General features: G+C 41.0%; 1 protein-coding gene across 3 annotated transcripts in view; it reads right to left on the reverse strand.

Annotated features, from left to right (window-relative positions):
- The window catches only part of CREB1 (cAMP responsive element binding protein 1), a 39,554-nt gene that overhangs the window by 9,528 nt on the left and 6,061 nt on the right, over window positions 1–23,965 (reverse strand). For 2 of the 3 annotated variants that reach the window (XM_069860897.1, XM_069860896.1), the window contains exons 2-6: window positions 9,937–10,058; window positions 6,370–6,516; window positions 4,259–4,359; window positions 1,280–1,422; window positions 324–506 (exon numbers count right to left, since the gene is read on the reverse strand). In XM_069860897.1, coding sequence (XP_069716998.1) covers window positions 324–506; window positions 1,280–1,422; window positions 4,259–4,359; window positions 6,370–6,516; window positions 9,937–10,050 — 688 coding nt within the window. In that variant the 5' untranslated portion in view covers window positions 10,051–10,058. The remainder of the gene's footprint in view (window positions 1–323; window positions 507–1,279; window positions 1,423–4,258; window positions 4,360–6,369; window positions 6,517–9,936; window positions 10,059–23,965) is intronic. The other variant, XM_069860898.1, reaches the window with a different exon arrangement.

A 23,965-nucleotide genomic window follows, 5' to 3' on the forward strand; every position in this document is an offset into this window, starting at 1 on the left:
CAGATGACTACCTAAGAGAACTCAGAACTCTGAAGTGACAGGAATTTTTGCAGAACACATTAAAAAAAAAAAAAGTGGGCAAAATGCAGGAATCGCAGCATGGAAAACAAAAAATAAATCTATTGCTTTAAGAAGTATACCCAAAATCTCCACAATTCTATCAATCTGAAGGGAAACGCCTGAATTTTCTTCAATCATTTTGGGGACTTACTGTGTCAAAGCTGTTAATTCTCTTTCCTGAAACATTTGAAGGAGTTAGGTTGGAAACTTACATCTGGATGGAGAAAATGTTATACAGAATGACTGGCTCTAAAGTTTCTCACCTTGTACAACGACTTGGTTGCTGGGTACAAGTATCTGTTGTCCATCTGTGGTCTGTGCATATTGTAAGATGGTGGTGCCAGGTTGGGTTGCAGCTGCATTGGTCATAGTCAGCGTCTGGAGACCTTGTACCCCATCTGTGCCATTGTTAGATAACTGTATTGCTCCTCCTTGGGTAATAGCAACTGAAGGAAAAAAATCAACATAGCATTTAAGGCACTAATTTACTCATTAATTTACACCATTAAATGTAGATATGGAAGAATACTGGTCTGAGTTAAATCCCTTGAGCCTTTATGCACCCTCAAATCACACACATGGCTTTAATGTACATGAAAGGAATCAGGCTTTGAAAGTAAGTTTTCAATTTTTCGTGAGAGACTTACTTTTTGGGGCACCAAGAAACGCTGCTAAAAACACAAATTAGTTTCTCTGACAAAACAACATCACACAGAGGAGCCACAATCCTCCCTTGGGGAACACCTTTTAATTTGTTAGTTATGATTTTCTTCTTGATTGTTTTAGGTCTTTTCCTCAGTCCTTTCACTTTCCTTTTCACCTGAAACTCCTCTCCTCTTCCATGTTTTGTGTCCTTTTAGTTTCCTCTGTTGCTACTGTTATCCCTTTTGTGTTTCACTTTCTTTTTGTTTTGGCTTTTTTTCCCCCTTTGGATTGTATTCCCCCTTTTGCTACTTCCTCAGCACAGTACAGTTAATTCATATGTTGCCTCGAGATGCATTAACTACACTAACTGGTAAGCAGTCCCAGAACATTAATTGAACATTTCAAATATTTACAATAGGAATGTGTTTAAAAGGCATAGTTATCAAACAACTAAATTAAAGAAATCTTAGTTTCACCCCCTGCTCTGCTCTAGTCCAAAGAGTTAAGAGAAATAATAACTCCTCATCTTCTCATCCCCACTTGCTAGCACCACTGAGAAATTCAGACTACATACTGTACTGCCCACTGCTGGTTTGGTAAATGGGAGTTGGCACCGTGACAGTGGCGATGGCAGGTGCTGCTGTTTCCTCTTCAGACTTTTCTTCTTCGATCCTTGGCACTCCTGGGGCGTCTGAGGACAAGTCATTCAAAATTTTTCTGGCAAAGACAGTGTGTTGTAGAGATTTTAATAAAAATAAAAAAAAAAAGTCTATTTGATACATAATGCTGGAGAAAACTGAAAAGTGCAGGAAGCCAGCAGGGACAAATACGGGCGTAGAACAGAAAACTCGCACTATCTTCACACTCTTATTGGAGAGGACTGTTCAAAGTGCCATGCACAGATGAGCAAGGTGGTGAGCACAGAACAACTGTGCTTATCAACACAAGATACACGTGCTTCCCAACAAGCTCTTCTCAAAACAAGAAACAGCTATCACAACCTTCCCTTTTTCTTAAAAAAACGTTTCTCTCTCATCCATTTTCAATCATTCCCTGCTTTTAGCCACATAAATATTTGCAGAAAGGAAAAAGTGTGTAAAACGTCTCACCTACATGAGGGGAACTGCTCCGTTTCAGAGACCATAAAGGCCTCAGCTAGAGAGTTGAGTATAAAGGAAGCCAGCAGAAATGCTAGTGAAGAGCAATCACTTTGTAGCTAACACCTGCCTCAGAGACAATGCTGACTGACTGAAGTCACCCAGCTGTTTACAGGCCTGAGAAAGCTGTGAGATTAGCATGAGTAACGGACACAGCAGTTTGTTCAATGACTTCCATGGGTTAATTAACCAAAGCCCAAACTGCAACAACCTCACTGCTACAGGTCCTACGGAACAGGACTGCAAGACTAACCACAGCACTTCCTGCACTCCGCATGATTTAGACCAAACACTGTCCCTCGGAGGACTGTCATGCCCTTTTCGCTGCTGGCATATTCCATTATGTCACTGCAAAATGCTACTAAGGTAAAGAGCAACGTTCTTTGTAATCCTCCTCAAATGTTCTCCTGTGGACTGGCGCTAGAACTCCAAGTGTGATGAAGCAAACACAGCTGTGGACCCCTAGCTCCAAGACAACACTCATCCCTTAAGCAAGGCTCCTAGGGCTCTGGGGAGCCAGAACATCTGCATGGAACTATATGGAGAGAGAAGTCACTCTGCTAAGCAACTTGGCAAACAGAGCTATGCTGTTGCTGTTTTGAGTCTGTGTGCAGGCAGGAACCCCAGCATTGCACAAGCACTCCTCTGTGCCAAGCACCACGTGGAAAAATAAAAAAATTCCCTCTCTAGAGAGTCTCAATCTAGGTGCTAAGACCAGAAAAAACAGTGGACAAAACAGATCAAAACGTATGGAGAGGGTGGGGAGGATGAGGAACAAAACCCAAGAAGCTCAAAATACAAAAGAAGAAGTTACAGCTCATCATCCTTTAAGCTCGGATATGATCTGATGGTTAAAACTTATCTCTGCCATCATAAAGATGGATTTAAGATAGAAGGTAAGGTGGCAGCTTTACGAATACAGGAGCCACAAACTGACATGCGGAACACATGATGTCCTTCAGTAACACGAGCAAAGCGGTGCTACTGAGGAAGAGGTATAGCTCTTCAATTCTGTGAACCCATCTGCACCCATCTCGTTGCTGAGGCGCTGCAGCAGCTTGGACAATACCAGCCAGGAACTCACTAAACACTGCTGGACCTTTCTGACACAGCCCCTACGCTGGCACAGAGTCTGAGCTGCATATACAAGTTCTACAACTACAAAGTTTGGCTGAGTCACGAAGACCTGGTTTGAGGACAGAAGCTGTGGTGTGGCATCAGAGCGTGCAAAGCAGTCCATCTCAATGAGAAGTTGGCATGACAAGTCCCTTCTTCTCAGTTCTGCTGCCTGTTTACTTCACTCCGTTGTCTCACGATATATATATATATATATACAGTCTTTCTTCCATATATAGTAAAAGCGAGCATCTCACGCAGACGCAGACTGCAAGGAAGTCTGCGGCAGCCTTGATGTTAGCAGCACTGCTCCTCACAAGTAAAAATATTTTCCCAGATCTATTATGGCTAGGGAACTTCAGCAATGATTTCACTATCTTCAGCAGAACAGCCTTAAAGGCTGCTGGAGAAGGTAGGAACTCATCTGCAAGTGCTAAAAAAAACTACAGGCGAGATGCACTCAGGCCTACAGTCTAGCTTGTATTTCTAAGGTGACACTCATAAAATAAAAAGGAGCATCTGAATTTTCTGAAGCAGCAGGAATCCACAGGTCACTTAAAACCTGCTGAACTCCAGAGATGCTCCTTAATGCTATTTAGGATGTTTTAAGTGAGATATAGTACAGCCAGAAAAAGCTGTGCAGGGGCTTAATTAATAAAGTAACGGATGATTAAAACCATGTGAAGGAGCACTTCAGTTGGTCTTACTGTGGAATTATTTGCTGTGACAACTAAAGATATCAGACGCCTATCACTATGTTCAACTCATACCCTGACTTCTTAAACTTAAAAAACAACCGATTTTGCTCAAGCAGAAACTCTCTCTGAGCCACAGAACACCAAATGTTCATTGAAAGTCTCATGGGAGAAAGGAATTAAGTTTGATTGCTCCTAGCATTTCAACAATAATGAAAAATAATAGAGTTGATTTTTTGCAGACTACAGATTACAGAGCAGCCACTTTCTTGCCAAGTTTCAGTGTATTTCATGTACTGAGTACCCATTAAAGCTATCACCCAGCACAGCGATACCTTAATGTTTCAAAGATTTGCAATTAGCTTATTCTTAGCTCATTTCTGTCTTAACTAAGTCTAACAGCTAAGGCTTCTTCCTCCTCCTCCTATTTGCTTATCTCTTTACATCTTATTCCATGGAAAGACTTTGCAGAAGAGACATTTCAGTTAAAAGGCAAACCTAAAAAGAACTATACAATCACACTGTTTCTCCCCACGTGAAGAACACAACTGTCAGGCAAAATTCTTCTGCTTTTAACCTCCATACCTGTAGGAGGGTCGTCTGGAGAGAATTTCTCTTCGTTTCTGTGAGTCTGTGACGCTGTCTACTGATTCTTGCGAATCTTCACTTTCTGCTATAGTGGAGATCTGTAAATAAGAACAGCAATCAAACTTAACAGGACCTTTCCAACATCTTTATTTTAAGGAAATGCTGACATCACGTGAAAAACACTGCAATGCAAGTATTCTACAGTGCTTCAATTTAGGCAATGAACAGAAAGGGCAGGCTGTTCAGTAACAGATCCACTGAAGAATGACCATCGTCAGTTATCTACCCTTTATAATGTCCTTTACAATATCTACCCTTCATAATGCCCTTTATGATTTAAATACTCCAATAAGGAAATATAAGCAGTAATTCCAAATATTTTTTGCTTTGCACAATTACTTGTTTCCATCCATTCTGAGGAAATGAAGAAAGATACTTTACTAAAATTTAGGGAGAGAATGCTAAAACCAAGTTAAGATAGCAGAAACGTTTGGAAACAAAGGGTCAAAATACTGAAGGTGAGAAACATCAATTTATAAATAATTGAGTAGGTATGTTATAGAAAGACTGCCTTTTGGGGGGAAATTGTCAGGAAAATGTCACAAATAAAGACGCTAAAAAATAATGCTGTACTGCAATTCTGACCATCTGTGCTAAAAAGGACAAAGATTTATGAAGGAAGGCTACAATATTTATATCAACCATATTTCAATAATTTCCATTTTGAAATGTGCAAAAAACATAAAAACATCTCCAATACATAAAAACAGAGACTGTTTTCTGAAAGGCTACTCTCAGGTAACCAATACACAAAAGCTAATGACGGTTAGCAAACAGAGAAAAGCCTCTGTGAGAATCACAGCTCACAGCCTGAGGTTTTATGCACTGATGGGGAGGTTACTAAATGCTCAAAAATCTTGCTGGCGCCCAGATCTCATCGTTATCAGACAGAGGGCCTGAACAGGTCCAAGGCTGACTGTGAACTACCCAGCTTTGAATACTGCAGCGTTCCAAACTCGTTCTGGCTTTGCACTGAGCCAAATAAATTCCAAGCATGGTTCCATTGTCAGACTCTTTATCTTCCACCCCTCGGCTAGTAACCTGTGCACTGATCTGAGAACTGCTCACCTCGGATAGATTAAAACTCTAAACTTTTGACTCCAACGGCTGAGGAGAGTAGAGCCTGCCAGAAACTCACCACTACAGCTGACAAAGAGTAAACAAAGATTATTATCAGAATGGCCTAGATTTAAATCATGCATGCCTTATTACTTTTTTAAATAACAGCCAGATAAATATCTGTATCAAATAGTCACAATGTCCACTTCTTAAAATTGAACTGTTTTTTCAGCTCAGTGTACTAACAGCAAAGGAATGATGTACAGTCCTTGCCCCGAGTAGCTGCTGTACACCAAGCAATTTCTCTTTTTGTGTTCAGCAACACTGGGCTTAAAAGTGATTCCAAAAAACCCAAAGTTACAGTTTTTAAAGATTCCAGACTACTTGTCTCCCATGTCTTCAAGCTATCTCATCATATTGCATTATCTGTCTTGCTTTACAAAAGAGAAAATGCTAAGGCTTTACAGAGCAAACAATATTAAACAGGCAAATTTAAAACCACTTCTATGAGAGGACTGAGGTTTATTTTAAGGACCATTAAGATACAGACATCTGATTTGTACACCAATGTAAATATTTTCTAAGCAGCAATGACTCTAATCCCAGAATATCAGTCTCGTTAATGATTAAAGATTACATTATAAAAAATCCGTTTTGTTCGCTTCAGAGTGGCATGAACTTTTAAAGATGTATGGAAATACAGCAGAGAGAAAAAGTAGAGAAATACTGTAAGACAAACCACGAAGCTTTTAAACTCACCAACCAAATTCTAAAGGGAAATGAAACTCAGCAATGTTTGAAAGTGAAAAGTGGTTAAACCAGAACAGAAAAACAGTCACAGACTAATAAACATGGTACAGATCTCTCCTTCCAAACTCTTAAACACAAGCAAAATCACAATTCAGGACACAAACAAGTTAGAAACAAGTGAACTGGCAGGACTATGCAATAGGCCCCATTCACATATAAGGAATTTCTTCAGTCAGTACCTGAACTGTCTGGACCTGTGGAGACTGAATAACTGATGGCTGGGCGGCCTGAATGACTCCGTGCACTTGAACCGTCTGCCCATTGGGCAGCTGAACTAACGTCACCGTGGGCGCAGAAGACGTGGCGTGGGCTGGTGGCATAGATACCTGCAAAGAGACAGCAAGCATAAATTAGGTTATTGAAAAGTCGTCTTATCTCACTACCAGGAACATTTCTTGGTGAAGCATTATGGCTTTTCTAGAACCCAGTTAGATGACCCAAATGTTTCAGCATAATATAAAACCCCCTGAACTGCCTAAGCCCAACATCTGACCTATTTTACCACTTAATCTAATGCAGAATTTCTGCAGGCTCAAAACATTGCTTGGAAAACCACCTACAAGAATGAGAAGAACACAGCTGCCTCTATTTCGATGTAACATAATAAAACCAACTACCTTTCTCTTCCTTCAGTTAGATATGGCTAGGACTTGAGTGTACTCCTACAGACAACTGCTGAGTCAAAACCAGAAACATATGGGAGTGGAGCTATTTTTGTTCTCACTCAAGAAAATGTAAAGTTGTTGCCAGATGTAAGAAGTTAAATTATCAAGGGAGTTCATACCTTCCAGACTTTCTAGAGACTAAACCATACTGAGTAGCTGGCAAAGTCCATTTAAATGAAGAAAACTGACCACGTGTTCAGATGGAAAACTCATGGGTTTGCAGCAGAAAAATGGTTTGCAGGTAATTAGAGTGATTCAGTGTTATGGGTCAACACAAACCCTACTGTTGGAGTTGTCTCCATGAGGAAAAATTGCCCATATTTTAAATCCTCAGTTCTTACACACAACTTCGCTTCTCAAGCACTGACCTGAAGCCACAGTAGCTATGACAACAAGATGTGCTAACGACTTCAGCACAGTATGTTAGCACTGTGTGCGCAGCCAGGCCTGTCTTGTGCAGTGGCTCCGTCTCTGAGGACATCGGCACCCACCCAAAGCTGTTCACGTCATGTGGGGAAGTGTCACTCTGGCAGGTCACAAGAACAATGATGGGTGGCTGAAGGACCATGCTCCAAGGTTACTGGGCAGATGCGCATCCAGTCCTCAGTAACTGCCCGGTGACACGATGCACGTGTTCACACCCAGGGGGCTCCTGACGGGCAGGAGGGCGCGAGGGCTGCTGTACCAGCACACGTAGCCCTTGCTTTGTGCCTGTCTCGCACCACTGTAGCTCTTGCAGGCCACAGCCAGGTCGTGGGGCCCTCACTAGCCAGCCTTCTCCTAAGCACTCACGTTTGGAAAATTTAACAGCTCTCCACGGTGCAACAGCATTTTCAAGAAATTCAATCTGCACAGCTACAATGCGAGAAGAGGCTGCACTGATGTCCTACCTAATCTCAAAGAGCTGCTACGAACCGGATGCAGAAGTAAATCCGCTGCTGTCCCCATGAACACGTGGTTTTCAAAAAGCTGCAGCAGCTGATCTCTGAATTTCCATAAACATCCACCACTTACAAGGAAGTCTTGCTTAACAACAAAATTAAGGGGAATTACATGTAGACCTCTCTCCTCCACAGCTGTCTCTCCCTAATCCACAAATTCGTGTTTTCATTTACCTTCCTTTTTCAGGGCAACGGCTGCAGCACTACATGGAGGTACTTAACTTGCATCTGAGAGAAGTGAGGGCTGAGATTAACACAAGCACACTTTCCTCTGGCAAATTATATTGCTTTACTAAGCAACCTTTTCTAATAATGCATGTTTGACTAAACAGCCCTTGGCAATGACAGCAAAGCTGATCAACTGGAGGCCACTCTGTGGTTGGATTAAGCCAGCAGCACAGTGCAACTTCCGCAGCTGTCTCTGACTCATACCTTGTGGGACTGGAACGAGTTTCCTTTTGACTCTGGAAACTACCCTGAACTCACTAAAAATGCAGCAATCAAACTAAGCTTACAAGAGGCGTGACCTTACAATAGATAATGAAAGAATTAAATTGACTTAATTAGTTATTTAGACTTGCCTAAGTCGCTGGGGGCATTCCCTAATGCCAAACACTGCCACTTCACATATTCAAAATATTGTAGAAACGTAACACTGACGCAAACAAGACAAGGAATTATGTTCATACTGCTGTATCACCCCGACAAGGAACATAAAGCCTGGGGAAAAGCCAAGGTGCAAATAGTACACTGAATGACAACAGAGAAAATCAGGGAAAATATAACATATTTCCTTGTGGTTCACGTGGATTTTAACCATAGCTGAATAGCTTTTTCTTACTCAGAAATAATTCTCATTTGTGTACTGGGGTAATTTTGCCCAAGTAAAACACATTCAACCCACAACATACCTGTAAATTCAGCTACCTAGGGGTCAGTAGGGTAGCACACAGATTTGAAACATTCTTGCTTCTCCAGACTAAAGCTTAAGGCAAACCAAGTGAGAAGCAGTTTACTGATTTTGCTAGAGAAATAAACGACTTCCAGTCAGTTCACACTGAAGTGTTATTCACACCGCCTACGTCTTGTGCCTAAGTTAGATAGTGAGAAAACTGCCCAAAGAGGCAAGCTGGTACAGGGCAGCTGGTGTCCTGTAAATTCACACTACAGCTTCACTGCACAAAACCACTCTCTGCATTTTAACAGCTCCAATCTCTATAATATCACTTGAATAGAAAGGTACTACCTCTGGTTTACCAAAAGATGTAATGACTCCAAGAAAACATCAATTATTTATAAAATTGTAAGTGACTTAACTCTTGTGCCACTTAAGAGACACTCGATTTCCCAAACTATGAGACTGATAAGACCTGTTCATTCTTTGCAGACTGCAAAGTTTTAAAATGAAATGGTTACAGAAGGAAGCCAAACAGAGCCTGTACTCATTTACACAACTGAGTTGCTTCTGCCAACCATCAGTGTATCCAAGAATGACACTGCGTTCCAAAATTAGAAATGTGGTTGGGATCGCATTTCATGTCTCTCCAAAATAATTTGGGAATAATAAATGATCTACTGCTGTCTGTCTGAACAGCCAATAATTCTGTGAAATTCTGCAGACAAAAGATAACACGAGCTGTCAAATGCCAGGTTGTTCCACTTATTATGTTTATATTATCAATCTCACCTTAGATATTGTATTTGATGCATTATTTATCTGTATTTTCAGTTTGTTCTCTTCAGAATTAAACTGACTGCTATAGACAAGTCTCTAACCAAAACCATAGCATCAAAATAATCCAGTCAATATAAAAAAACAGTAAATTACAGTTTTTTTAAAAAAAGGCCTTCTAGTGGTATGGTTGTGGTAAAGAATGCTAGAAATATTTTAATTCATTATTCTGTTAACATTACACAGTTTACACACATACAGTTCTTCAGAACTAACGTAGCCTAATGTAATAGGAATTTAAAAGTCTCTACTGCTTTAAAAATGTGAAGACAAATATTAAAGGAACTATATATTGAACCTGTTTCAGAATCGTATCAGTGGAACCTTCTCTCAGGCCCATGAGCAGACATTATCCCTCTTAAAAAAATTACCCAATAGGTAAAACTATTACACCGCATGATTTTATACCTGGGCTAACGTTGCAATCTGTGGTTGTGCCTGTACTGTCATCTGTTGGGTTTCTGCCTCTGTAACGGCTGCATCTCCACTCTGCTGGTTCTCTGCTCCAGATTCCATGGTCATTTAGTCACCTACAATCACAATATTTGTCGTAAGTCTGGGTTGGTATGCAAGTCCATTATTCTTGGTGGATCTGGTAGCAATCACTACAGCTGAAGTCCCATTACTACATATTGTTTTCATTTGCTTATTAAAACGCTGCCAAATTATTAGTATTCAGGCAAATTTTTTCATGCCAAGTGCCTGCCTCAGGTTGACTTTTCTGTGTGTAATGTTTCTGAAAAACAGGTCCAGCGTCCTCCAACAATGAGAGCAGGAAAAATATGTTTTGCTCATCTTAAAAAAAAAATGCCTGAGCAATTGCTCTGCGATGATCTAGTACCTCTGCCATTCGGAATAACGACCGGCAGCGTGTCAGGAGGGGCGCTCCCTTGCAGCCAAGGTGATGATTTGCCCTGCTGCAGCCCTCCCTCTCCCCAGCTGCAGTGTGCAAATGACCAATAGCAACTGCTTCTCTGTTGGGCTCTTAGTTTTCAGCCTTCTTCTGTCTGAACTAAATGTGCAACATCCCCATGCAAATCCTTTCCACAACCAGACTGTTGCATGGCTCTATGTCACAGCTACTGACTCTTTTCTACTGGGTAGTTTTATGCCAGTATAAATAATGATGGAAGCCATTCCTACAAGAAACTTACGGCAAATAAATATATATTTAACAGGTAGTTCGTAGCTTGTCATGACTTATGTTTTGTATCACAGATAGCTCCTAATACACTTTTACTTCTAAGCAACAACTGCACAAGCCTAAATCACCAGAACACACAACTCTATAAAAAGAGGTTGCATAACTTCCAAACCCATGCATGTAGGCAGAGTGCAATGAATGTTAAATTCTGCACCAATCTGTGAAAATTACTTTCAGTTCTTTAAATACCGACATAAAAATATTTAATATATAAAAAAGAACTTCAAAATGCAAGGAAATGCTCTCAATGGTGATACAGCAACATGACTATTATACAGAACCAAATATTAAGAAGGGCTGTTACCTCCACAGCCACAATAACAATCCTGTATAAGGCCCCGGGCGGCCCAAGCTCCTCAGGCCTCTGACCCCTGAGGCAGCACACCTCTCTTCAGAGCTGGAGCACACAATTTCTGCTTTGGGAAGGGGCCTGGAGGCAAACGATGCTCAGATAAGAAAAGCGGGAAGAAGGAGAAATGCCCCTTTCCTTGCTCAACTTTACTGGCCCCCTCGAGGAAAAGACTTAGAAGTGTCAACACTGGTGGTGGCACCATGGCCACATTCAAGACATCTCATTTTAAAAACAGAGTCAAGGAAACTTCCGTTTCAACTCAAATTCCATTGAATTACAGGAAAGAGAACACTCTCCAGAGATGTGTTGTCCAAAGCAGTGAAATCACACGTGAGCCCTGAGCGTAGCATGAAATTTCTGTCTTACAGTAAACCAGTGCTAATCAACAAAGATAAAAAGGCATTTCAAAGCAGTAGCTGCATCTCATATCAAAATCCAGCAAGTCAATGTATCCAAATAAAAACCTCTGTATTTAGTACTGAAAGTGACCATGCAAATGAGCTTTTGTGTTCGTGTGTGAGGGTGTACACCAAAACGTTTAAGTACCAAATATTTAGATCCAGTATCAGTTTAGAAACTCTTAAGAAATGAAAAGAAGGAAAACAAGTAAAACTGATTTTCCTCAAAAACAAACAATGAAAGAAAACTTACAAATTTTTGGAAAAAGCAAATGAAATTCTTCTAAGCATGTGGAATTCTGTTCTGCCTCTCCTTGTCACCATGATTTCTGTCCAACATCAACCAGGTATCAGTCCAACACATGCTCACAGATAAGCAACAGTATAACTATATGTATATACTGATAAACTGGCCATGAAAGCAATTAATTGTAAACTCACTGCATTTTAAGTAGTCTAGATGGTACAGTTTTTATAAGGATTTCAAGAATAGCCCGTGCTCATGCAAATACACAAACCCCTTCTTGCCTACAGTACCAAGTCTTCTCAATGTCACATTTCACCTTCCAGAAAGCAGAAAAAAACCCTGTGCTATTTCTAATATATATTAGCAAATATATATTTCTAATATATTAGCAAATAGTTCTTAAAGATTCCATTAATGACAACAGTTCAAGTAGTTTTCTATCCCAATTGTAACACAAGTTATTTTAACAGTCTCAGCCCTTCATGTTATAAACACCGTTTTTCTTTTTGAGTATTCTGCATTTTCAAAAGTGCAAACCACAACCCCAACTACTCTAGGTTCCCCTTTAATTTTTATCATTTTTAAGCAGGTATCTAGTTTTACCACTTTTCTTGTGAGTAGCAGCCAGTTTGTCCAAGGCAAGCAAATCAACAACTTCCTCTCAGTTCCTACGCGTGTATCATGGCGACTCCAGCCGAAAGACTACCTCATCAGAACCATTTCAGGAGTAGATCAGCAACAACTCCCACTCAAGCATCTAAAAAGACCTTTAACAAACAATTTCCCAGCTACAAATTTAAGTATGTTGCAAAACTAATAATGCTTTTGTTTGCTGATCAAAATCATTACTCTAGATGGAGTCAATTGCTATACAAATGGGATTAGAAATAGATGAAATGTGTAAGTGAGGGGTGTCCTGAATCAGGTATTTAGTAACATTCACAAAGGTAGATGCTGCCAAATTCCTGCTGATAAATGCAACGGAAGATTTTCCAATCCTCTCACACGCTATTCAGCAAAACCTCTCTCTTGTTCCTATACTTGCATCATCTTCTGCACATGTAATCAGCAAAAGCATTAACCGTTTGAGGTGCTCCCTCCTCTAAAGCACCAATGTGTTGGGAATCACATTCTTTAAGTGACTTGCAAACGCCTAAAAGGAACGTCCTCATAAAACACAGTAAGCAGCAAGCAACACAGAAAGCAGCCTGAACAATTAAATCCTGACACATGCAGTTTAAGCGAGCTTCCAACGTGACCCGAGTTTCTGGATAAGCTCTTGGTCTCATGTTATTTGCAGGTTCCAAGTACTCCTGAATTCGGTTCAATTTACCTTGCACTTACATATCACTTCTGTATTCAAACATCTTCACTACTACCTTTTACAATAACTTGTGAGTAAAGGAATGAATCAAATTTTTGAGCATCTTGACATATTCCAGATACAGTGACTGCTACATTGTCTCATGTCTCTCGTATTATTAAGATTGCCAAGACATACAAGACCAGGCCCCTAGAACACAAATACTTCTTAAGTTGTGGGTACAGACAAGATCATAATGGCTAAAATTAAGCTTGTCAATTCCTACTAGTTCTTGCAATTTACAGTGTAACAGATGAAATTATGCTTGGTTTGCACACCCTCCCCCCCCAAATGAATGCAAATCCTCACAACTCCTTTCTAAGGTCTTAGACAAGCTTTGCTGACTAGTATCTGAGTGCCTTTCGGTTCTTGATGGTGCTTGGGCACACACTGTGACCCCATCCTTTCGCTCCTCCTGCCCATTCCGCAGTGGCGCACCCTGCTCCCTGGCACTGATTTCCCCAGCAGCCACCACAGTGGGACTTCTCTAACAAAGGTGGGGATCCTAAAGGGTCCTAGCGGGGAACGAGTGTCTGGGGCAGGGGAAGAATATGGGAGCCAAGGGAGCACATTTTCTTCTCATTCCTCTGCTTCCAGGCTACTTTATGTCTTGTCAGGAGAGGGCACACACATCTGCTTTGAGAAAAAAATAGCAATTGCTGTACTTCACCTTGAACCAAGTATTCTAAATGAAACAAACTCAAAGAATAGTTAGCTACAGAAAAACAGAGTTGGAAAACCAGATTCTGCTTGCCTGAAATACCCTGGCTATGAACTCTGAGCAAAAGGTAAGAAAGCTGATGAGATTACCTCGTTAGAGATCATTTAACTGGTGACTTTTACGTAATACACAATTTTCTTTATTATTTCAAAAGAGCTGGTAATATACTTACTAATATTTGCTTAATAACAAGCTTAGTAATCTGAAAATTCCAGAGCAAAGAGCCAAACAGGGAGACATTCAGCTGATACTCAGTATTTGTTCAGCCTAATCAAACCCAGGAGAAAAAAGTTCAGCAGCAGGTAACTAACTGCACTACCAAATTTACACCAGGACAGGAGAAGACAGATGCTAATAAACACACACCAATGCAGAATGCAGGGAAAACAGAACTACACACACTAGACAAATCCAAATACACCTGTTCCGTTCACTGCACAGACTTGGGAAAGGGGCCCAGGCAGTACCGCATAGTTCACTTCAGATTTCTGTTTAACACACCTCTGTGACATAAAAAGCCAAAGTGTTCAACTGCAAGAGTAATGAGATGAAGGGTAATCTTTAAAAATTGTATTTGTAAAGATGGAGCCTATACGTCAGCTGGATTACAGAGCAGAGGTTGGGACCCCATCTTGAAAACAGATTCGTGGAATTTGGGCACTCAGAGGAAGCCTTTGGGGCAATGAAAAGCTGTTGTATGAAGAAACTGGACAGAATTACATTATTTACTCCAGAAAGGAGAGAAATGCTTCAAACGCTAAAGAACAATTTTATATTAGTAACAGGGTAAGTAAACAATAAACATTCACTGTCTGACTGTAAGAACAGCAAAGCTGAAAGGTGGCAAAATTTAAAAGTATAAAAATGAAAAATATAAAAATATCCATTAATATATATGAAACGTGATACTTCATCTACTGCACAAATGGAGCACTGATGCTGCTGACTAAGAACAGTTTATCAGGATTCAAAGATGGGTTAGACATGCACACAGATAACAAGAATACCCAGAATTAGAGTGGTTATTTCATACCAAAAGTAGTGCAGAATTGAAAGGCAGATAAAACCTCATGAGTTGGGATTTAAATCAATCTCTAATCCTTAAAAATTCAAATGAAGATTTTCATGAGGGGGAAGATTATGTCACATGTAATTCTTGCAGGTTCCAACAGTCTTTTGAGATACCTGCTGATCTCAAAGACAAGATGCTGAATTAGGTGTGCTGCGGATAATGGTAACACCCGGAATCTCTGCCATCTGAAGTGAGCATCATTGCTGTGTATTTAGAACATGAGCAGACATATCTCCCCTCCCACCTGCTTACAAAGCCAGGAAGATATAATTCTGTCTTCCCACAGCTTTCATATCATCTTCTTCACTCTTTAGTGAAGACAGATACCCATAGATACATCTGTGGTCGTCCCACTATATCTGGCTTTCTTACTTCTTTCTCCATCTCCTGTCCCAAGCACCCCCTGAACTGCACATCTCTCCTTAATGTTAGGCTCTGCTCTTTGGATCCTCCCCGCTCACATGAGCCATAGAGCTTTCCCGCTCTGCAGACAAGGCTGCTCTTTGTCTCCCAGGACGGACTGCAGAAAAAAGGTGGATGTCCTTCCCTAAACGCCACTAACTCCAAGAACTAAAATAGCTCATTAAGGCTGTTATCGCAGATGTAACTTTCCATCCACTTTCATACATGAAGGTCCTGAATGCCCCAAAGGTTTCTGTGCTTTTTATTTGTACCAGCTGTCGCACTAAGACATTCTACCTCCCCCCAAGGTCTTTCCTTTCTGTCTTTAACCACTTCACGGTGACAATTCACTGTTATCAGTTAATGCTTATGCTGACAGTTATTGGCCAAACAATAAAACTATATCCTGAGGCAACATGATTAGCTTTGCACCTTAGATGTGCTGTCACAGCAAACGCAGCTTCACCGAGTGACGCGCTTTAAAGTCTCCTCCTCCACAGCTAGATGGTAAGTTCTGTGTTTAAGTACATACCTAGATTTTGAAGAAAGCATGACAGCCTCCAAAAACAGTGCAGAGACCCAGCAGACCTACACCTGTTTTGAGCCTGACTTGTAGCCCATGTAGACATCACCTGCAGAGGCATCTCTCCTGCCACAATAGGCTCCTGATCCAGTCCCACATCCATCCAGCCACCCATATCCATACAGCCACCCATATCCATCCAGCCACCCACCCGCTCATGGCAGTGAAGGGCTGGGGCAGCAAGGGCGCTGAGGGAATGGAAATGGAGGCAATGCCTGTTTCTGAAGCCCTGTATCCAGATGTATTCATAGCAGGTGTGCCAGTACAATTGCTCAGGAAGCAAATAACAGCTCCACCACCCAAAGTTCCAGGAATTTGACTCACTCCATATTTACTATGCGTGGCTTTATAAAGACACAGATCCACCATGAAAGCACTGAAAAGGCCATCAAACATCACTCTTGTACACTATTATCTGTTTTCACCTTTCCTGTGTAATTACCAGGGACATTCACACGAAATCTGTAAACGCTTCCGCTGTTACCCTGCAGTGTGGCGTCCCTTTCAGTTGCAGCTCAGCAGCTGCTTTATGAACTCCATTCAGTGACTGCCAGACGGAAAATGTTCAGAGAAAAATAATTTTATTTACAGCTAACACATGGGACTTCAAATAACCAGTAATAAATGCTCGACAGGACAAGGCAGGGCCATAATTACCTCTCTCTGTCACTAATGGCTGCAGTGGATTGGCACAGGAATTGCAATTTACACCAGAGGTTCTTTGCCATCCCACACTGGCACTGGCAGTGCCCTCGGGTGCCTCCTCCTGCCCTCTCCTCAGGGTGACAGGATACTGCACCATACTGGGAACACAACCAACGTTTACTGTCTCTTCTTAAATCTACCTTTTACCCCTTCTCTGAAGCTACTCAATGATCAAGCCGGCTTCTGGTCAGGGCACTGCAAGAGCCGGGCAAACTGGCTGGAACTGGAAGTCCAGTTTTGCATCTCCACTGAAAATAGAAAAATTGGAGAAGGGCCTTCAGATTATTTGCATTCACACACAGCAATGTGCCAAGTAAACTGAAAAATAAAAAGCTGCAAAAATTCTTGCACTGAAGTTAAAATATTTACTCTTGAACTCGGAGGAAAAATTGAATCTCACTGTAAAGAGATCCTGGACAAAGCACAATGGGACCACCAGCTGAACATAATACCTGTAATAACCACATATGTCTACATCAATATGACACTTGGAGAAATGTCTGAGAACTCTTTGCTGAGTGATCGCACGTTGTACCGGCCCATGCAAGAGAGGCGAACAATGTAGTGTTTTCAAACAGAACACAGAAAAACTAGGAGCCTTGACTACGCCTTACAAACTCGTCTGGCTCGTGATTTTTCCAACAAAACTTCTAGTAGCTGTGCTTCCAAAGTCAGTGAAAATTTCTCATACTTAACAGATTTAGATATGTAAATAGAAGTATTGGAACAAATCACTTGCGTTGCATGCTCAGTCTCCCTTTCACTGAAGAAAAAGTGGTGGCAGATTTTGAAACAAGGGCAGAAGACCAAAAATCTAATCTCACAGCTACGGTGGCAAGCACCCAAATCAGCGATCACCTCTGGATTTTGTTTTCTGTCAGCAAAACACAGGAAAGCTGATGTTTGCCGGGCCAGAGGTGTGCTGGTATGCACAGGTACAGTGTCTGAGTGAAAGTTGCTACAACACTCTTTGCTGCTGCATCTTCCTGATTTGACTTCACACTCTGGGCACTGCACTAGGATCTCCTGTTTCTGCCTTCAAGCTTTTCAAAAGGAAAAGAGACTCTGACAGCAATTAACTGTAGTTTATTACTTGTATCACAGATTCTATGAACAAATACAAAAGCATCCAGCAAGCACTTGATACATGCACATAATTTAATTCAAATTTAATCTATGCTGCCTTTTCTTGCTTAATAAAAAAACAAGTGACCTAACTGAATTTAAACCCTTTCCTTCGAGACTGACTTAGGCACTACAAGTACAGGTGAGCCCTGGTGCACAGCTTAAAGAACCCAAACCTACATATTTTAATTCTAATTGTAATATATAGATTTAAAAAAAACAAAACCCCACAATTTTTTCCTAACCTTATCTTATGGTTGGGATAGGGTCTTGTGTGAACACACACAGTTCTGCATAAAGAAAGCCCAAGGGAAGAGACCAGAGCAAGCATTTCATAAGGCATTAACCATGAAAAGCAAACAAATGACTCTCCGGTTTCTTATCCCCTTCACACTCAGGAATTTCCTCCAAATCAGAAATTCCCTCCAAATACTCTCAGACTTCACTTACACAGAACAAAATGTCAAAAACTGATCCCAGAAAATTTATGAAGTCACTGTGTAACTATTATTATTACTGAAAACATAATCCATAAATATGTTATATTTATAAATGTTCTCTGTCCTCCTATTGAATGCATTTAGGGTATTAAAAGACAAATTCACATGCTTTACGTCTGTGATCCTTAACATGCGACAGAATTGTCATAACTACATCACTGTGGTAACTATAAGAACCTTTAGCGAATATATGATAGCAAGAAAACCCAACCACTCCCCAAAAGATGTCTGCAAACTGGATTTCAAGGAAAAGAGATTTTTAAGGCTCTCCTGGGCAGTATATACAATCCATTCACAAAGACTTCATGAGAACTTGCTTGTTTCTGAGAATTTAGCACATTTTGTAGTGCTTACATATTTGTCACCAATATCATATTTATGCAGTGCATTTACATACAAACTGATGGCAGTTGCCATCAAACCGAGGGTACAGTTTACCATCTTTTCTTTGATGTTATTTTTAGAAGATAAAAAGTACCTAATTTTCAACCTATGCTGATTTCTGGTTATTCCTACTAACTGCAGTAAGAAGCTTTCCTTTCACAAAAATGAAACGAGGTGCAATTGTAAAAATACAGGCCCTTTATTTTCTCTTGTCTGCTGAAAGTACTGTGGTTCACTTTGCGATGTGCAGCTGCTGATTACTTAATGAAAATTATCACAATAATGTTTGTGAACAGCATCATTTGTACGCAGACATCTTTAACACAACACAAAACAGTGGCATCAAATGCTTTTTTATGATGGCATCTGGGAGCTAATGCTCCCACTGAATACATCATTAACTCCAAGAACAAGCTCTTTGCAACTGGTACAGGCCTGGCAAACTAATAATCAGCATAGTCACTAATTATGAGGTTTAATTTCTAGACCTAGTTGAACTCTCCTTTTTCCTTAGACTGACACAGCAGTGGGTGGAGAAATGAGGAATAAATAATTCGATAAAATCTGAAGCTAACCGCTCAGCCAACCGACTGCAGTGACATGAAGCCAGCCACTTTTCATACTTGCACTTCTAGCTTCGGCTCTAAACTGTGATGTCACACTAGCCTGATGGTAGTTTTCAATAAAAAATTACTTCTGTACTAAGACTAGCGAGGTATCTACATGTGTGGGTCTCCAGAAGGGAGCCCCTGTGATGTCCCCAGGTGCTGCTGTTCACCAACACCACTCGCTTCTGCCAACAGCGAAGTGAGGGATGGCACCTACTCAGCCCCTGGTGAAAGCTTGTTGGACGTGAACCAGAACCCATTGAAAAGCCATGAGGTGTATGAATGCAGTTTGAACACGAGTAATGCCAGTACAGCAATGGGTACAATAAACTAACATCTCTGTTCCGCTAACAAGGCCCAGCACCCAAGATGGAACACTCTAGCTCCCAGTACGGGTTGTTAGCTTGGGCTCAGTGCCACGCTCACTAGGCTACATGACCCCTACACAAGGAGGTAAATTGTACCTGGCTGGCACAGCCAGCAAGTTAGAAACAGAGCTCGAGTACCACCCAGCTACAAGATATGCCAAATAAACAGTTTATCCTGCTGTGCTGGTAAACGAGCAGAATGTTTTAGGCCACGTCCTTGCATAGCAAACACCAGCATGTGAAGGTGTTGCAGCAGAAGAGCTAAGGTGATCCAGAGTGACAGAAAGGAGAGCTAATTCTGCAAGTGGACAGAGACCTTCTCTTTCCCCAGAGACAGGGAGACAATGGGAGATGGTGTTAGAAAAAAGGACCGTGTCCCTACAACAACAAAAAGAGTATTTGGAGCAGAAAATGATGACAAGTTAACGTGTTAAGATTCATCTAAGAAGGTGCACGTGTTCCATTTTTCCACTGGGTAGACCTGTCAGGGCTCGAGACTTCCACTTGACATGCCGGAGTCATTCAGACGGGCCATATTTGTTCTCCTCCATATGCATTTCTGTGTCTTATGGCCTTTTACTGCCCCGTCATTCATTCGGGCAGCGTAAGACCCACCTAAATGCTGCATGAAATATTTGACAATGTTTTGACATGTTGTAAAGATCTTTGTCCACATTCCAAGCAATCTTTAAGCATCCCAGATCAGAGGCATCAGCTGGAGGAACTGCTGTAACCCCAAACCTGTAGCAGCATGCAACTCTGTAGGGAAAGACTCTACACACGTTTGTATTAAATAAATTAACAAAGCTACTTTGAAATTATACAGAAGATTGCCCAGCTCTCTTTTGGTGCTAGAGAAGATCAGGAACAACCTACTGCAAAAAAACCAAACCCCAAAGCATTGCATAGACTCACATCAGTCTGGTTAACAGAATGCTCCAAGCGCAAGGGCCAAGAACACAACATACAGTAATCCTACACCTGTAACGGAGAAAAGAATCGCCTCCATACAGTCGTTTCCTTCATTGCAATAACTGAAATTACATACCAGGCATGATTTAATGGAAGCACATGCAAGATCGTGATAAAGACAAGATAACCATACAAACATGCTTATTATTACCTGCAATCTTTCCATTCCAAAGTAATTTGTTTACAGAGTTTCTGTTAATTTTACAGTGTGAAAATATTAACAGACTTGTCACGTTTACCAGAATAGCATACTGCATGACTGGACTGAAGGTTCTTAAGAGTTTACACTGATCACAGATGACATTCTAATGAAATATGAATGTAAACTTATGTTCTCAAGATTAAACTTCTGGAAAGTCCCAGAAATTTAGGAGACTTTCCCATGAATAAAGTAAATGCCTCCTCTCACATCCTGTAACAAGGGAGGGCAACTGTAACATTTAAAGTTATCTGTTTGGTCTAAAACACTGATATCTGAACTTCATAATCCATTTGTTTTATAAGTATGAAAATAATAATTAAAAAAACCCATGAGGTCTGAATACTGTGGGTCGCCTCTGCAAAATACTGCACATGGAAAAGGGTCAGAGGTCGGAATCCCAAAGGGATACACCTCAAACTTGTTTTCTCAGCATTTTATGTCAGAGAACTATTAAATCAGTTAAGAAATTCCAGGCAAGCATGGAGTATTAGGTATTAGCAGCAGCACAGTTAAACTTGACAAGAGAGTTTTAGGTGGAAGTTGTGACTGTACTGAGATTTTTGTCTGTTGGCAAGAAGGGAGAGCTCCATTGCTAATGTTTCTAACCCACTTCTGAATGTCAGTGGCTAAAGGATTAATTCATTAAAAATGCCACTTCATGTATTTACGCTGCAAGCTTCATAGGCATAAACTATTAAAAGAAACACCATTAATTCTGTTTGATGCTTGAAACACTCATGATGTTTCTAGAGTTTAACCCACAGTGAGAGAGCATGAAGTTATGTAAGTTGGTAAACATTGGAAAGCCTTGCTTAAAAGAACTGCAACATTCCTAATGAGTTCTGAAAGAAAACACAACAAAATAGATGCTTCAGACCAATGCTTTCACTGTTTTATTGATAGATTATCTTTAGAACTGGCCACCTGAAAGTAAGATAGACTCAATTATTTACACACAACTGACAATTAGCAGATATAAAGTCAAATGTCTGAAACAAATTCAAAACAACCTGTATCTGTACAAGCAATATACTTTTTGTTATGATTTAATCACTTTGTTTTTGTAACCAGCAGTACAGACCATTTTCTGCTTCAAAGATGTTTGGTAAATGAAAACTTCTGAATTCTTCCTCCAGCTGGAGTGCAACAGCAGAGCATGCCGAGGTATGCACAAAAAACCCAGCACTTCCTTATAAACATTGCCCTTGAATGCATCCTATTCACAAAATTTATTGCAACATTAAAACTGAAAGATCTGGGTCTTAAGCCACAGCTCAAGACTCAGAAATATTTAAAATCCTATAATTGCTCTGGCATTACTAGTTATGTTGAAATCGTCACTGCTCGGTCAACTAGCACTAGTCTTGAAGTAACAGCAGTCATATTAACTTGTTAAATGCACCAAAACTAAACCTATGACTGACATCTTCTCCCTAAAAAAACAATTGAAATTAAACAGTGATCAGATTTTGTAGTAAAAAAATAACTGAGTATTATCCACCGAGTAGCTTCTGGTGTATCTTCCCTGTATTTTTCTATCTGCCTGGACAGTGCATGGGAGGTTCTTAAATGAGAAAGATCTCTTATATGTCTGCCAGGCAGATTACTCTACAATGCTCTCTCCAAAACAGAGAATAATTTAGCTTGGTACTCAAATGCTTAACTGGACTTTAAGACTTGCAATATCTATGGGCAACACAACTCTCCCAATGGAACACTTGCTGGTAATGCTGAAGGTCAGAAAGATGGCCCGGAGTAAGCGATGGGAGCCATCGATGAACCAGAAAGGGCCAGAAACAGAATCCATGTTTTGTATCAGTGTTGCACACAAAAGAAAATCTCCATTTTGCTTTCTGTAACTACACCCTCACAAGCATTTCTGCTGGCAGCGCTGCCAGCGCAGGCTCTGCTTTCCTCTGGATTCTGATTTACACCTTCACAGCTGTCTGTGTGGCTGTGTGGTAAATGGGACTGACCAACCAATCTGCACTACACACGGACCAGAAAGCACAACTTAGTTTTATCCTGGACGAGCTCGCCAATCCAGTTCACATCACTGCCTTACAGCCAGCCACACTGGTGCTCCTGGCACACAAGCAGCAACAGGGAAGGTGGAGCAGAGTCTACCCTGCTGCAGCCAGGCCTGCCAATGACAGAGGAGCAGATCAAATCACGGATACAGGTGTTGTGGGAAGTCAATAAAGATACTGAAGAAAAGAAAACGTCTCTGTAATTTGATTATTATTGTTTTACTGATGACTCTGCTTAAGAGTGGGAGGCTGGAAACAGGATGATTGTTTTTTATAGAGTCAAACATTACCTTTCTGATGGTTGGGCAGAGAGATGCATTTTTCAAAAAGCCACATCGCTGACAAAGCAGTTGTTTGCAGCAGGTAACATACTTCTTCCCCTACCCAGTGCAAGACAATGCACACTAGTTATACACTCCACGTTAACCTTACATTACAACCTTTATGCTAGTAGTTGAAGCCACAATTATTATTTTAAAATCAGGAAGACAGGCCAAGGCATCCATCAGATTGTAGTAATAGTGAGACTAAAGTGAGCTCATTTCCCAAGTGCCTTGGGCCAACTGCCAGGATTTACACCAAGGTGCTGGACCTACAACCCTTCTGGAGCTTTGTCTTTCCACTTGGGCACGGTTAAATAAATGTTATATATAATTCTCCCCATCTGACTGGGCTCCTCGTAAAGAGAAGGACCCAAGATTTACACTAACCCAACCACCTGAGAAGACCAAAACCTGTCTCTGATGAGTAGCTAGTACAACCACACAGGTGCCACCGGCTTTCAGAGGAGGAAAGCTTTCCTCGTTTGTTCTGGCTTTCCTAGCTGCAGAGACAAACTGACAAGGCTCTGATGGCCACCAACAGAGCCCTACTCCTCCCCCTTTCTTGCACTCCAAATCAGGAATGTATTGCAGTTCCCTGAGACAAATCTGCTGACCCAACTCTCTGCTCTGGAAGGGCGTAAGTTGCGTCCCCCTCTTTCATTTCTCTACAGTCTCCCTGCAAATTTGCTCCAGTGCTGGTGCTAACAGCATCTCAGTCATCAACCAATTCTGCTCACTCACACAGAAGAAAACTAATTGGGGGGGGGGGGGGGCGGGCAGGGAAAGCACGTATTTTTTTCCCGGGTTAGTGATTTGAAGTGCTCATTAGATAGTTTTTACATACAATTGACGCTACAGTCAACGTAAGGGATGGCAAA

Source organism: Phaenicophaeus curvirostris, chromosome 7 (assembly GCF_032191515.1).
Source record: "Phaenicophaeus curvirostris isolate KB17595 chromosome 7, BPBGC_Pcur_1.0, whole genome shotgun sequence".
In the NCBI taxonomy this organism is placed as follows: Eukaryota; Metazoa; Chordata; class Aves; order Cuculiformes; family Cuculidae; genus Phaenicophaeus; species Phaenicophaeus curvirostris.